Source organism: Haemaphysalis longicornis, unplaced genomic scaffold (assembly GCF_048455015.1).
Source record: "Haemaphysalis longicornis isolate Haplotype H1 unplaced genomic scaffold, Haemaphysalis longicornis Haplotype H1 scaffold_10, whole genome shotgun sequence".
Lineage (NCBI taxonomy): Eukaryota > Metazoa > Arthropoda > Arachnida > Ixodida > Ixodidae > Haemaphysalis > Haemaphysalis longicornis.
In genome coordinates, this window is record NW_027526204.1 from 155,976,861 (window position 1) to 155,992,628 (window position 15,768).

Below are 15,768 nucleotides of genomic sequence, written 5' to 3' on the forward strand. Positions count from 1 at the left end.
TGCAATTCTGACAATGTGACCTCCGTCATAAATTTTATTTAAAAATTTGCATCCAAGTAATTCTAAATTCCTTTTATACTTCAACACCAGCTCACCTGCTAAACAGTGGGCAAAGTGAATAGTGTGCTTGGCTTACTTCATCATAAGGTGGACATTCTATTAAGGCTACAGTCCAATTCGCAGACACCATGGCCGACAGCAAAAAAAATCACTCTAACTGAATGTCTCAATCAACAAGCATTGTAACGGTCCCTGGCCTCCATTGCCAGCAAAAAAATAAAATTGCCCCAGACACGTTAACAAAGGCACGCCGCAGTTTTGCAAATGAACAAATAGGATACTATTATAGTGAATCAGCAGGAGACTAAAAAGCAAACAGAAGTAGGCACACAAATAACACCACATTTTGCCTAGAGAACAAAACTGTTGTAACGTTAGTAGGCATAAAGGTGCCGCTGGCATTGTTTCTGAGCTTAAGTAGCAATGTAGGCTGCATTGTAGTTGATCTGGAGGCTGTCTTTACAAAGCAGTCTCTGTTGCCGTCTTTGCTGGGATTGGGAAAGGGCTTAACCATAGACTGGCTCAAATAAACTTACCTTGCATGACGCTTCTGGATGCTAAAGCAGTAAAAATTTAATTTATAAGGGCGGGGCAACGTAAAGCTACACACAAAGGTCTTGCAATGTGACCGGACCATGTGCAAGCTTTTAAAATTGTCCACGTAACTTTTTTTCTTCAATGAAGATCTTCAGTTACAGTGTTTGCGACAAGTATATGGGCCGGAATGTAATTCTCATTTTTTTCTTTCTTTCTTTCTTTTAAAGAAGCTGCCCACGTTGACTTCAGTTTGGAAACAACAACATGCTTGGCTTGAAAGATCCTTGGGTCACGCACTCTCAATACCTCAGAAATCATCATGCTGCTCTTCTGCCATAACGGGCTGGAATAAGCCTGCCAGCAGTGCTTAAGGGACAGTGCCTTTAAAACAGCTTACTTTAATTTTTAAGCGAACTCTGTGAAACTTGTCAGTTTTGCCGCTTTTTTTTTTCCCACCGATTTCAAATATGCCATTATTTTTTGAGTCAGTCAATTAGTTCCCGAGATAATTAGCCATTTTTGGAGGACCAATAGACAAAACATTGTTAGCCATGAAACTGTAATCTTTATATTTTCCAATACTATGAACCCTGGTGAGTGCAATAAGAGAAGTGGTTTTTTGATGCACCACTTGGAACTTTGGTGGCACCAGTGGCTAGGAACCATTTCGAACACCAAAGTTTATTGAGCTGTGAAATTAGTTCCAAGTGGTGCATCAAAAAACCACTTCTCTTATTGCACTCACCAGGGTTCATAGTATTGGAAAATATAAAGATTACAGTTTCATGGCTAACAATGTTTTGTCTATTGGTCCTCCAAAAATGGCTAATTATCTCGGGAACTAATTGACCGACTCAAAAAATAATGGCATATTTGAAATCAGTGGGAAAAAAGCAGCAAGACTGACAAGTTTCACAGAGTTCGCTTAAAAATTAAATTAAGCAGTTTTAAAGGAAAGCTGAAGCGCTTTCCAGAAAAATTGAGTTAGAGGCATGTTTCTGTAGTTCCTTGCGCGCTTACTCTGAATATCACATTGAATTTTATCGTACATGAGTCCAACCGGCATTCATCTTGCAAAACGCGCGGTCCTGCTTGAAAGACGCGCGCTTTTCGTCCTTGACGCCTCTGATTGGTTGCGCCCGTCATGACGTCAAAGGAGGAGACCCTTCGGCCGCGCGGGTTGTCGGAAGCCTTGGGAGCAATCGCACGGCAGCTTTGCCTTTTTGGCAATTTAGCTTGCAGTTTAATGTTCGCACATGACTGCAAGGTTATTTTCCAAGTTCCCGTGCTGTTGGCTCAAATATCTTGGAGCTTAAATTTGCTTTACCCGACCGAGAACCCCAAAGCAGTGCCTGTGGCGTCGGCTAGAGGGTTCGGCTTTTTGGCAATTTAGCTTGCAGTTTAATGTTCGCACATGACTGCAAGGTTATTTACCAAGTTCCCGTGCTGTTGGTTCAAATATCTTGGAGCTTAAGCTTGCTTTACACGACCGAGAACCCCAAAGCAGTGACTGTGGCGTCGGCTAGAGGGTTCAGTCAAAATGTTTCTGAATTAGGCAACCAGCATAGGGGTTTTCTATTCCTTATGTTAATATTAGGTACTGGCTGAACTGTTTGTTACTATATACGAAACCTTTTAAGCCCAAGATTAAGCGGCGTTTTATAAACAATCTACCAGGGAAAAGCATGTACATGCACTGCGCGAAAAAATAGTGTTCATGCGCTGTGAACATATATGCGAGACATATGTTGCCGGTACACGCATAAACCAACAAGCGGACTCTGCTTCCGAATTCCCACCCCCCTTACCCACGCACGCGCCATTTGGGCGATCGCTAGCTGCACTTCGATGAGTGGCGTCTTACTGCTTGACTTGCATTTATTCTGAAAACACTGTAGCGTACTGGTGCCTCTGCAGCATTATCTGCTCCAGTAAGGCTTTTTTTTGGCGTTTGCATTGCGCATTATGCTACAATATTACGGCCACCTCGTTATAATTAACAGACCAGTCGGACAAGGCAGTTACGTTGTAGTTACGTTACTCTAGGTAACAATCACCAAACGTTTGTGGTAATGAATCATTGGCCGGTTTCAGCATTTCTAGATTTAAGCATTTACCGCGCTAGTCGGACAAAGGCCATATATTTACTCTTCACTGGTACTTTTTTTAGTCTCATCGTTACAAATATAAACGATTATCGCTGGAGCACAGTTGAGGTCCAGCGGCAACAAGTGCTTGTCAGGTTATAATATGCAGGCAGACGAAATCTTGGGCAAAGAATTAGGCCCCCGCAGTCAACACAAATTATGTTACGGTGGTGGTTCAGAGCGGTGTTTTTTCATTCCAGACAAATATTACCTTATCGTGGCATATATACTTGCAAAATAAGTAATGTGGTGGTCTTGGTTCTTTTACTTTGTAGGAATCCTGTTCACCTATTAGCCGGGAGAGAACTTATATAAGGATTGGCCCCTTGTTTTAGTTTCCCCAAAAATTGAGTTTTTGAACACTGTTCTAAGCCCATGGGGAAAGAAAACTGACGCGTTTAACGAAACAGGTATTTCCTGAACAAATGTGACTTTGTTTCTTGAACGGAACCGAACATTCCGGGCCAAAGTACAGCAGTATTCACCTTCCTTCCTAAATCTAGCATCTAATGTGAACATTAATGTCCGTCGCATCAAAAAAGAAAAGAAAGAAAGAAAAAATAGGAAAAACGCATTGGAGCATTTTACAAACTATCTAACGTAGTGTAGTACATTCTCTGTCATCAAGCACAGCCACCTCAAATGTCGCTTCCGTATGTTATAAAACATCCCAGCGTGGTATTATCCTGCTTAGGAATACGGCATGGTAATGTATTCCTCGTTTAGCGTTCGTGCATACTTTCTGAACACGAAAACTGCACAAATAAGTGCTATCAATAACAAGTATCATTCTTCCTGTGGCGAGCATCTACAGGAAACACGGCGAAAAGAGCATGGCAGAGCGGCCGATCCGGCCGGAAGTCCAGGTACGACGTTTTCCAGCCGGTTTTCGCCTGCGCTCTTCGGTCTTCCGGCATTGCGCGCAGAGATGGGGGCAGAGCATCGGGCCACTTTTGTTTGCGCATTTCGCCGCTTCTATTGCATGTATTGCGAAAATATTTCGTACACGGGAGCTATTCAACGTGTACATGCTGCTAGTCAAATTTCTTTTAATTCTAAAACCTCTTCGCCTACCTCTTCGCCTAAGGGCAGTGTCCCCCCTTAAATGACAACCCAGGTATGGTGCGAGACGTAGAGGTGCTAACTTGAGTTGCGCTTCAGCGAATCGAGGCTGTCGGCCCTCTGAGACAGCGCCTGGTTGTCCTGCACGCACCACAGGTGCAAAGGCACGATGCTTGGCTCGGGTGCCAGTCGACCGGCAACCAATTCCCAATGCAACAAAGGCGTGCATCGCGTTGTGCGATAACCATGACCATACCAAAGAACTGCCGATGCCGCCAAAAAACCGTCGCTACTGCTAGCACTCAACTTAACTCGTTCGTCTCACGAGCACCACTCGGACACTCAGACACCAGACCAACCAGAGAGCGAAGACTCTTCTGCCGGCTGCCCACAGGTCCCTCCGCCAGCATTTGCGGGCACAGCGCATTACGCCAGAGCAATGTGGTGCCCTTCCTTAAAGGAGCCATGCAGACAAAACACAAGTTTGGTTCGTTCGAAAGGTTGCCTCGTTAGAATCACACCGACACCACTTTTAACGCACACTTCGCTCAAATAAGTTATATGAGGAAACAAGGGAATGGCCATGCGACCCACTAGCTCATTTCCCGCAACAGAACCAATGATGTCATATGTGCCCAGCTGTGCGGTTGGCTGAGGCTGGCAAAAGCAAACGCAAAATTTAGGCAGGGCCTGTAAGCTTGCCAAACGAGCTATGTGCGCCTAAATTAAATGCATATCCACTTTACAGCAGTAAGAACGGTGCGGTAAACAAAGAAAGTTGCTAACATACACGTAAACATAGAAGAACTGATGCGCACTGTTGTTGGTACTGGGCGCCTATGCTTGTTTTAACTTCACAGCAGTCCGCCACTTTGGAAATGTCTTACACAACACTGGCTGATTTGCGTAAGCGGTGGCGCGTCTTACATGACCCTTTTTGTCGAGCATACCCCATGTTTCACAAAGCGATTACCTTCTACCGTAACAAAATCAAGCCAGGTGCAAATACGGTCAAAAACAAAGCAACGAGGGTCAACCGTCTGTGGCTGAGTATGGTAGTGCCATCTGGGAGGACTGACGGCAAGCAAGGCTGCCAAGCCGAATGACGCTGTGGAAGTTCGTTTTAATAGGCACCGTCATTACTTCATTGGAGACGTCACAAAAACCCACGATTTGGCTGGAGAATCAAAATTTTAACCTAAATTTATTAATTTCTCAGTATCTACGGCACCATTTGCTGCCGGACAAGCACTGGAGGCACTATAAAACATGAAATCTTTCCAATAAAACAAACTTGTATTTTGTCCGCATGGCCCTTTTGAGGCCAACTGCACTCAAATTTACTTTGAACGTAAAGTGCAACCAGCACATCACCTGGAACGACGTAGCCCCGTGGCAATAACTCCATTGCAGGCGGCGCTGCGCTTTCCGGCGGACCGAGCAAACAGCCATGAGGCGGAAGGGACACTGCGGCCTCCCAGGGCTGTGGCAAGGGAGAAGCGTTGCGCACAGGTTTGGAGCGCCACTGCAGCCTGGCCGTGATGGCCGCGCTCCTCTCAATCAATTTCAGCTTTAAATCTCCCACTTCTGATGGTCGTTTGTGCTGCGAATACACACATTTCTTTTGAGGCAGACTAGACGAAAATAACGTTTTCAAGAGGTTGAAATTTTGAATGCGGTTGGCCTTTAAAGAGACCCTGCAGCACTTACCACCGACTACTCGAAATGTATTTTGGGGTAAAGTCTATTGTGCCAGCAATCTCCTCCCGCAAGAACTATGAAAATCAGTTCACTATCCCCGAAAATACGCACGATGAGAAACCGCGCATAATTGTTCCCTCTCAACTTGACCACGGACAGCCAAAGCCACCTAGAAAGTTGGACAGTGCAACGAAAGCTGCGCACCCTCTCCCGGAGAGGGGGGCGGCGCAAAGCGTCCTCTTCAGCAGCCTTTGATATATCACAGGCCGGGGAGTTTTCTCCTTTTTCCCGCAACGTGGAGGGGTCTATTAGCGGACTGGTGCCACAAAAAAGCAAGCATGGCTGCTCGCTCGCAAAGCAAGCGCTCAGGCTGGTAGGGTGCTTTTGAAGCGGTAAACGTTTGTTGTCGAGTGGTCTGGTTGAAAGAGGAGTATTGAATTCGTCACTCAAACTTCGTGTGCACTCAAAACAAAAACGAAACGCCACACCTGTGCGTACAGGTTCAGGCACAGAAGAGGTTGGTACGCAGCGCTGACAACGGTAGATCGTCACGGGAAATGCGAGAAATAAGCCGCGAAGTTGACCAGCTGCAGCCAATAGGACAGCCATGGCCGCAATGACGTCATTTCAGCCATGCCAGGGGTGCATAATAAGGAAAATTGAAGACAGCGTGGTTGGTTTTCCGCATCTTTCATGGCGATTTGTGCGCCCACTGCTCCACGCACACGTGTAATATTTGGCTCAGGTGTTCCTGGCAGTGTAATCTCAATGTCGCGCAGTTTTACTCGCACAGCTCGAGTGTGGCAGGGTCCCTTTAAGGCAAACTGTTGTACCATTCAGAGCCCCGTAACTAGCTGGCGTGTAGGCTGCGGTGGCTGAACGCCTAGTGCGTCATCGGAGGTGCTCAGCTACGAGGCATTTACGCAGTCCAGATATTATGGACGCCTCCCCACCGCCATGGCTGTCAGCAGCACAGGAGACGGTAACAGCTCTGCGTAACCACTGCGACGAGACAGCAGAGGAGGTGCCAGCCAGCCGCATCCCCTCCCAGGACGTACAGGCTCTGCTCTGGGAAGAAAAAAGGCTGCCACGCCTTCTGGACACCCCCGCACGTGTGTCCCTCGAGGGAAGTAAAGTGGCACACGCTCGCACTCCCGGTTATTTCCCAAAGCGACAACACACGGACCGGAGCCTCTGTGAAAGTGCACAGATATACTGGCACGTGCTGAGCTTTCCCGCCTATCACATCCCAGTCTTCCAAAAGCCAAAGCCACCATGTCCCGCCAACTGCAGAGGAACTCCTGCCCTTATACCCTGCGACAAACCCCATTCCACGTGGTATGGCAGTGCTCCCAAACTCCACACGTGACCCAATTCCCATTGCAGTCATGAGCACTGGACTCATGAACACAGTCATGAGCACTGGCCGACCAGTTCGGACTGGACTTGGAAGCAGAGTTTGGCAACTGGCGCATGCTGAGCAACTGTGGCTTTCCAATAGGCTCTTCTCAGTGGCACACTGGCTTGCTCTCGTGCGCTTTAACTCAGTAATCAGTCCCCTGGGTATCATAACAACTAGTACCCCTGCCATTCAACGGGGGAGGCAGAGTAAAACGATGGTGCAGAAATTGAGATGTGGCAGTTGGCAGGGGCTGTGAAAAAGCCACAGCACCTTTTTCTGTCAGATAGTTCCCAACAGACATCAGGCCATTGTGCAACACAAAGGTATGTGGCACACTTTTTCTTCATTGCCAGACCACGAGTTTAAACTTGGTGGAATCCAACTTCATGGTGGAATTCAATTTCACCTCACCACTGAACGCCTCAAGTCAAGAATCGTCTTCCGTTTCGGAGCCAGAAGGCCTCCCTGCCCGACGCTCGTCTTCCACACAGCCTCAATCCTCTAAAAGAAGATGCGGCCTGAACAATTCAGATGCAAGTTGCAGTTGCAAGTTGAACAATTCAGCCAAGGTAAGGCTCTGTGAAGAGCCTTACAAAGGTAACGCACAAACATTCGTAAAACTTTACGACGTAAAATTTTCAGACACAACACTGTTTCAAATTTCACTGGCCCATCTGTATAATGCACCACACAATTGCAGCACGACTCCAGATACTCCCAACAATCCGGTAACAATGGTAGGAAGCTTAAACCTGTACTCAGGCGATTCAACTCAAGGTTAAATCTGTGTTGAAAAAAAGTCGCTATATTTTTTTGACATGCAATGCCATTTGTTGTCACATTTTCGTAGTGAGAAATCAACATAACGGTTGTACTGAAAGTGATTGAGATTTTGGTTATTGCTCTGAGTGTGCTGCACTGAAAAGTAACCACTCTTGCTGACCCTGCCGGCTGCATTTCTCTGTGTGCTCCTCCCTTTGGTCATCCTCCATCTCGGGAATCGCGCTCACCCGCACATTTTCTCTGCTCGTGTCTCTTTGCACAGCTTGTCAACACATATTTATTCACCTACTAGCTAAATTGATGCTTACAAAACGCCAAAAATAAATGACCGTGGCACGATGGCCAAAAAACCAATGCTAGCTGGTTTTAAGTACAGACTGGCAACCGGCCTTCTGTCTAAAAAAAACTGGTCGGGCCGGTCCAGAACCGGGCAGGTGGCAACCTTATTTAGTGCCAATCCAAAGCACGAGAAGGAAATCAGGTGTAAGATGGTATAGGTGATATTCGCAAAAAATTTCGCGGGCGATTTCCTCGCTTGGCAACACTGAGAACCGCCATGTCCATCGCTATTGTGCATGTGCATGCACTTTGTGCTGCATCTCGGAAGAAAAAAACACAAGCATGCATCGTCTGCCACGCTTCAGACCAATTTTTGGCGTCAACAGATTCTATAATTAATAGCACTCACGTTATCAAGTTGCACGGTACTTGTCCTCGAGCACTTCACATCTGTTGTCTCGGCCACGGTGTCAACAGATATGAATAATATCAGCAACCTTTTGAAGTGATGCTAGGATACAATAGAGGAAAGTAAAGATCAGCAAAGCCAGGAAAGTGTAGTTCCACTTTGGCTGATCTCGTCGCACACAACAAGCCTCGAACACCACTGGCCGGCGTCATGCTGCGTCCGGGAGACGAGAAGCCTCGAAAGGAACGGTGAAGTGTAGAGGCGAGCGAGCTTGCTGTGACGAGGAGCAAAGTACGCAGCGGTTCCAACCCCTCCGGAGTTCGCTGGAATGAAGTGTGGCCAACAGATAGGCACTGGGGAGCGGGAGCTGGCCCACACCAGCAGGGTTACGGCCCGTGCAGACAATGGGCCACCAAAGCGAATTCCTTCCGAGAGCACCGGTGGTGAAACAATGCTACGCAATACCCACCGGCTCCGTAATCGATATGCGCGGTAGAACCACGTGAGGCCTGAAGGCGCATTCCGCCGCGCAGAGGGACACTTGTGGTGCGTCACTTTGAGTGAAAGGAATAAACCCACGTTTCTCCACAAGGAAATCATTCTGATCTGAGTGGGAGAGCCTGATACGCGTGCCGTCATGATGGTGTGGCTGCGCGCCCAGTTGCTAAGATGACACATGGTTGCCAGCATGCGCGGCACGCCAGTGAATACAACCTATAGGCTGGGGTGCTTTTTCTTGGTAGGCCACCTCTGCCAGAAAGGTACCACACAAGCAGTGCATGCTGTCGGCGGCGACGACTCTACGCAGCTAATGAGTACCCCCGGTTGACCCATGGAAAGAAAGGACAGCAATAACGCTTAGGGATTATGGAGGGGGTGGAATGTAATGCTGAAAAGTGAGGTGGACTACCAGGGCCATAGAGACACGGGACTACGCATTTGGACAGGGCCATTGAACTGCGCACACAAGAGGCCTGCCCGCCAAGACGGAACGAGGCACCCACCAAAGGGGACATGACCCTCAATTCATTTTCACCCGTGACCTTCCTTTCGAACAGGTGAGCACAGGGCATGTTACGACGACTGTAAAATGCCCACTCACGAAAATGAAGAAATCTCGAAGCTGTACTCGCGAAATTTCAAGGTGGGCTATCTACTAATGGTTGTGGCAACTCGAAGCTTCACGGTATGCCTATTCTACAAAACACGACAGGCAGACTCTGAAAGCAGCGAAAGCAATGCCAGAAGACAGAGTGGAAACTGTGGAAGGCTTCAAACTGAGCCACGTTGATTGTGCCAGCGTGCATCTTGCAGTTTCATTCCAACAGAAATGAAAGGCTGCCGTTGGGAATCAGCCCACGTAGAGTCTCAGCTGCTGAAGTGCGGTGGGGGGCGATGGCCAGCCATTCAAAGCAGTATCTCAGTTCGAGGAGCTCGAAAAATAGGCGAGCCGCTAACGAATCATTCCGCGAGTCTTGCGAATTCTACATGACAAGCGTCTGCGCGATCTTTCAAAAACGCGGCGCGCGAAAGAAGCCCAAATCAAAGAGTAATCATGCTGCCCTTCCGGCGATGTTTGTTTCCCTTTTCTCTATATTAGAACATCATATAAATTTATAACCCAAGCAGGAGAAACCTGAAAAAAAGCTGCAATTAGAGCTGTGCAAGTTGTAAGAAGAATTACTCTACAACAAAGCAGTGACTGACTCGCAAAAATAACGCACGCTGGCTCGGAATCCTACGTGGGTAACTCGCGCTGCAGCAGCAGGCGCGGCGGATGAGCCGCGACGCAGGATGTGCACCCCTCCCATGGTGAAATAACGGCAGATCCCCTCGGTGCCATCGGCCGCGTCCACATCCACAAATAGCGCGACGACGAGGCGGGGGGGGGGGGAGCCGTGACTCAGGAGCCCATTTCCTCCGTCGCACCCACCTTTAACCTGCTGCTCGAAGAGGCTGAGCAGCTCGCGCTTGCCGGCCGACTTTTTGTAGTCGGCCGTCATGACAGGGGTGGGGGGGGTCAGGATCGCGGGTGTGTCGGCCACCAGGAAACGGGCATCCGTCGCAGGAAATGGCACCAGCCTCAGCTACGCTCGCCGCTGCTGCTGCACTGTCTGGGCGGCACGACGCACACTAGCGAGCACCGCATGTCCCGCTCAACGGCGGCCGTCGCCTTCCAACGCTGGGCCCCGCTCGCTGACAAAAGCTCCCGCGGGAGCACCGGGAAGCAGTACGGCGTCACTCGCTCGGAGCCTGTCAACTTTACAGGCGGCAGCCATTGTTCGCAGCAACGCTACCGGAAGTTTTATCTACTGGCGTTCCCACGTGATCTTTCTGGAATACGTCACTTCTTGCTACTTTCATGCATGGAGGAATATCTGCCCTCACAGTTGTATTAACCCAACGTTAATAGATAGGTATTAACCATACAGGTAAGCTAGTGAGAAATAAACTCTATGACTTCGTTAGAGGGCCTGTTCGATTTTCCACTTCTGGCTGCCCGCGGGCTGCCGGAGGCGAGAGCCGGTCATTCGTTTTTCTCGGGCAGCCCTAAACGTCACTTCCGGCGGCGCCAGACTCTTCTGGGTCGGCATCATGGAGGAAAAAATTGGCCGCGTATCTGCTCCTTTAGTTGCAAATGTCGTCAAAAGACGATAGTCTTTATCGAATTTTGCCAAGTAAATGCCTCCCTTCGCTTTACCGCTCACCTCTCATGTTGTTCCTCTTGCGTCGCGCTCCTCCCAAGGTAAAGACACCAAAGGTTTGCTTAAATCATTTTAAATTTCCCGCGTTCCACTGCTCTCCACTGCTCTCGATTCAGAAGGGGTGCACGGCAACGTTGCAGAGAAAGTTCTGTGGTGCCGGTGCAGTGCAGCAGCGTGGTTCCGCGGTGCCGTGCATCACGGCTGCACCGTCAGCAGCGCCCCTATACGTGTTTACAATCGAGCGAGGTGCAGGAGTCGTCTGCTAATCATCCTCGCCTGTCGTCCTCTACAACTGGATGTTTACGGCCATCTGGGTTGCGTCGTACGCATCAGCGGCGACGCTAAGTTCGTCCCGCGTATCTTCGAGCTCGACGGACATTTTCACGCGGTCGCCGCAACTGCCGGTAGCCCCCCGCCAACCCGCAACGCCCCAACGCTCACGGCAACGAATCGCTGCACCTCCTCCGTAGCAGGTGCAGCGGTTCTCTGCACCGCGGCGGCAACGCTGCTGCACCATGAGCAATCGAGCGACGTGGTGCACGGAACCATTCCTGCAGCGGCGAATCGAGCGCTTTGGTGCAGCGCACCGTGCAACGTTGCAGGCGTTGCAGGGAATCGCGTCTGAATCGAATGGAGCTGCTGCCGTACGGCGAAGACGCGCGTGAATCGAGGCACCGCGTTTTCCTACTCCACGTGCGTTGCAAGGGAAAACTGGCACTGCGATCGTACGCCTCAATGGGCGTGATGGGTAGTAGTGGATTCGGATTGGCGCTTGATGGCTCGTTGAACTTACTATGGATTGCAGGCAGTTTTGTTTTCGTTTTGGATTTGCATGAACGCATTTGCCTAGGCGGGGTGTTGGGAGGAGTGATCAAAAATACGTTTCGCCTTGAACTGCATGCCTCGCGTGCACTGATGCCGCCCTGAGTGGAATGTTTTACAACCAGAGTTGCGAATTGGGTGGGTTATCAATGCATTGCCGCACAGCGAGCATGAAAACACAAATGACGGCGCTCTGTGCGGTGAAGTTGTCTGCTAATTAGGAGTTGCGGCGCTGCTCATTCGGCAGAGCAATGTATTGTCAAAGCTGACGACGGTTGCGAATCGCTTGGAACAGCCACACCTTTCGTGCGAACGCCGGCTCCTACGGCATAGAACAGCAGCACCGGCGGCTGATAGGAACGCAGCTTGAAGGATGTCACTAATTCACGCAAGAATAACTTCTCCAAAGGTAATCGGTTTCTTTTTTCTTATGAGCACAAACCTTCCCTTACTATTACAGACCACCAGCGCCGAAACTTTTACAAGTAGTTTTTAAAGAAGTCCGCGTCCTGCTGTAGTTGGCAGAAAATGGCAAACCTGCTCCACAAACCTTCTCGACTTCGCGTCTGCTTTTTATTTAAACGCGCCGTTTTATTTCGTACGAAACCAGTTTTTCGTCATTAACTTTTTTGTTCGCCGTGTAATCTGTAAACGAAGAACCGGGCAATAAGAGCTTTTTTGTCAAAAAACACAATTTGCGCAGCCATAAGCCCGCTTCGATCCTACGCAATCCGGTTCCAAAACTACCCATCATTCCCATTGAAGCGTAAGCGCCGCTGCCATGTTCGCGTTGACACTAGCCATAGAGTTAAGGCAAGTGTCTGCTACCACCCGGTGGATATAACGCTTTTCGGCCAAAAGCGTTATTTTCACCCATGCGTCACATCCGTATCCGGCTGTTTTTTTTTGCATCAAAATGTTTTACAAATTTGCAGACATAAATATTTTAAATGAGGCTTTATTTTAGGAACGTTCGCCTGCTATGTTTTGTACAATTATTTCTTTTCTGTGATGTAGTCGTGTGGCTACCGTTGTTTTCGTGCGAGCCGATGTGCGAGCCATGTGCGAGCGATATGGCCGCGTACCCGCGTAACGTTTCCCGCATCGTTCAACGTTCTTTCTACAGTGGTAAGTGGTTCTGTTTATTGTTCAATCGCTTGTTTTGCTGCGATACCCGCTTGACCTTGTGCTATGTGTAAAATTATATACACTTCCCATTCTTTTGTCCTATGCTCCTTAGATCCGCCACAGTTGAGCGCGAAAATTTTCAGACAAAGGACGCGCCTACTAGTTCGGACCCGTGGCTTTCGAACTTATCGCTAATGCGTATATCTGCCCCTCTTCCATCTATGTGCCTTACAAGAGGCCACGCACGATATCGCGTACGCTGGTGGCAATGCAAATTCTTCAGCATCGGTTGCGAACAAACAAGTGTCCGCTTGTCTCAGGTACTGCAGGAGTGTTTGTAGCTGGGCTAGTTGGTTCGTTGCCCGGATTGAACTGCGCTAAGACGGGACAAAGTGAAGCGAAACAACCACGGGAGCTGATTAACCACAGTTTGTTTTGGAAGGAAATATTATTTATAGGGGAACAAACCGATCATGGTTATCTGTGTGCGCATTGCGGCACGCGGAGAAACAGATCAAATAGGCGGTAATAGTGCGTATCTAACATGAGTTGCAGCGTCTTGCGGGTGAAACGTGAACCTCTCCTATCTCGCCAAATATGCGATTTCTCTGCCCAGCGGGACCGAGAGTGCATGCCGCTCAGGAGCTTGTTGACTGTGCTGTGCAGCAGCTGATCTGGATACCCAGCGGAGCGGAGACGCTGGATTTAGAAGGCAATAGCCATCCCTCTTCACGTCCTGCGAGCACTCGGTGCAATCCAGTTTTGGGGCTCAAATCTAGCATCTCCGCTCTGCTGGGTATCCAGATCAGCTGCTGCACAGCAAGCCAACAAGCTCCTGGCCGATATGCACTACAGTCAAATGCCCGTATAACAAAGCGTGTGGGACCGCGATACTTGTTCGTTACACACGTCTATTCATTTTATGCGTCATGCACTTCAGTGACCCAATAAAGTAGATAAGCATACTGAGAGAAATAATTGTCAGAATTGAACTGCAGTAGGCGAAATAAAGTCAGCAATTTTCTTGTGCACAGTAGTAAGATGCACTGAATGCGTACCCACCACTGACCTGCTGCTATTGAAGTGCACAGTGATCTGCGGCGCGAGTTCTGAGAGTGACGAGATCTATATCTGCAGCACATCAAACGCTGCTACCGCTTCGCGGTAGTCATAACACTCAGCTCCTCTGCAAGCTATTCCTCACTGCTCACCTGATCATTTGTGGCGTCCCTTTTCTCTATGATAGCCTCCACGGTGTGGTCACTTGTCAGGTCAGAGCAAACCAAGGCCTGGTCTTCCACCGAGACATTTCCGTCGGCCGTCACAACCGATGCTACGATGCAACACGCACTGTATGTGTTTAATGATTCCTACAGCTACCTGGCTGAACTGGATGACTCACGGCACACCTATCAGCTGCCCGTTACCACGTGTGCAACCGCACACATGGTGACGTGTGGTATTCGTTATCAGACCACAATTCAGCAATTGGGAATGCATTAATTCTTCTATTAAACAGGCAAATTTGCTGTAGTGGTCTTCACAATACATAAGAATCTGGCCAGGCCATATGGCATGCTTCCTTGTACAGACTATTTCGTAGTTGAAGCGTTCGTTGTAGTGGCGTTTGACTGTATACAGCTCCAAAAAAACTCCCGCCAGAAGGGCACAAGGAGAGCAGTCATCCCGTACGTCTGCTTTTCTCATCGACCAAAAGCTGAGGGGGCTGTGCAGAAGAGCTAAGCTAGAGAAAGTGCGCAAGAGCTGTACTAAGAATCTGGCAAAACCCTCTGTCAAATGCGACGAGGAAGTCGTATACGAAGTTCCACCATCCCACAATAATACATTGGTCAGACAGGGCGATCAACGACCAGCAGCATGCTTGCCCAGCACGTGAAAAGTTGCGATCTGTTTAAGCCTGATTTTGAGTCCTGTCTCGAAAAGGCGCGCAGAGGCCAGCGCGCATGTGAGATATGCATGAGCACGCTGTCCGTGGCCCTGGTGGGCAGAGAAATCGCATATTTGGCGAGATAGGAGAGGTTCACGTTTCACCTGCAAAACACTGCAACTCATGTTAGATACGCACTACCACAGCCTATTTGATCTGTTTCTCCGCGTGCCGCAAAGTGCACACAGATAACGATGCTCGCTTTGTTCCCCTATAAATATTTCCTTCCAAAATAAACAGTGGTTAGTCAGCTCGTGTGGTTGTTTCGCTTCACTTTGTCCCGTCTTAACGCTGTTCAATCCATGGCGAGGTACCGCCGCCAACAACTATCTGTACAGAGGCTATAAGTTAAAATCCATATTTATACAGGCTTTTTTTTTTTCTTTTCTTTTTTGCACAGGCTAAGACTAGCCTTAAATGCACAATTTCTTATATTTCTAAGTGTAGCGAAGAACCTGAACATTAGCAGATGGACAATTTTCCAGTGGCTATGTCCTGTCATGTCCTGTTGGTGGACAATCTTCCGATAAGGTTATGTGCCATGCAGCGCTTTTGGAAGGAGACGAAGTGTGTCCTCGCACAGCTCGAACCTCAGCCCCGGCTTCCTACGTCCGCTCGAACTCTGCCTGACTTGACGACGTGACCGTTCCCAGGTGTCAATAACCGTCACCACATAAGCAATATTTTTCTTAGCTGGAGAAAGAGCATACCGCTGTTCACCATTAAGTGCTATCATTACGCATTTTGTTTATCAGTGTTGGAATACCCAGCACAGTCTTTCAACA

At 48.8% G+C, this 15,768-nt stretch overlaps 1 protein-coding gene across 12 annotated transcripts in view; it reads right to left on the reverse strand.

Annotated features, from left to right (window-relative positions):
- The window catches only part of LOC144159717 (SLIT-ROBO Rho GTPase-activating protein 1-like), a 104,720-nt gene extending 93,609 nt beyond the window's left edge, over positions 1–11,111 (reverse strand). For 6 of the 12 annotated variants that reach the window (XM_077691415.1, XM_077691413.1, XM_077691417.1 and 3 more), the window contains exon 1: positions 10,314–10,687. In XM_077691415.1, coding sequence (XP_077547541.1) covers positions 10,314–10,383 — 70 coding nt within the window. In that variant the 5' untranslated portion in view covers positions 10,384–10,687. Of the gene's footprint in view, positions 1–5,180; positions 5,230–10,313; positions 10,688–11,088 lie in introns of those variants that run through there. The other 6 variants (XM_077691409.1, XM_077691414.1, XM_077691406.1 and 3 more) reach the window with 3 other exon arrangements.
- Positions 11,112–15,768: the final 4,657 nt, after the last annotated feature.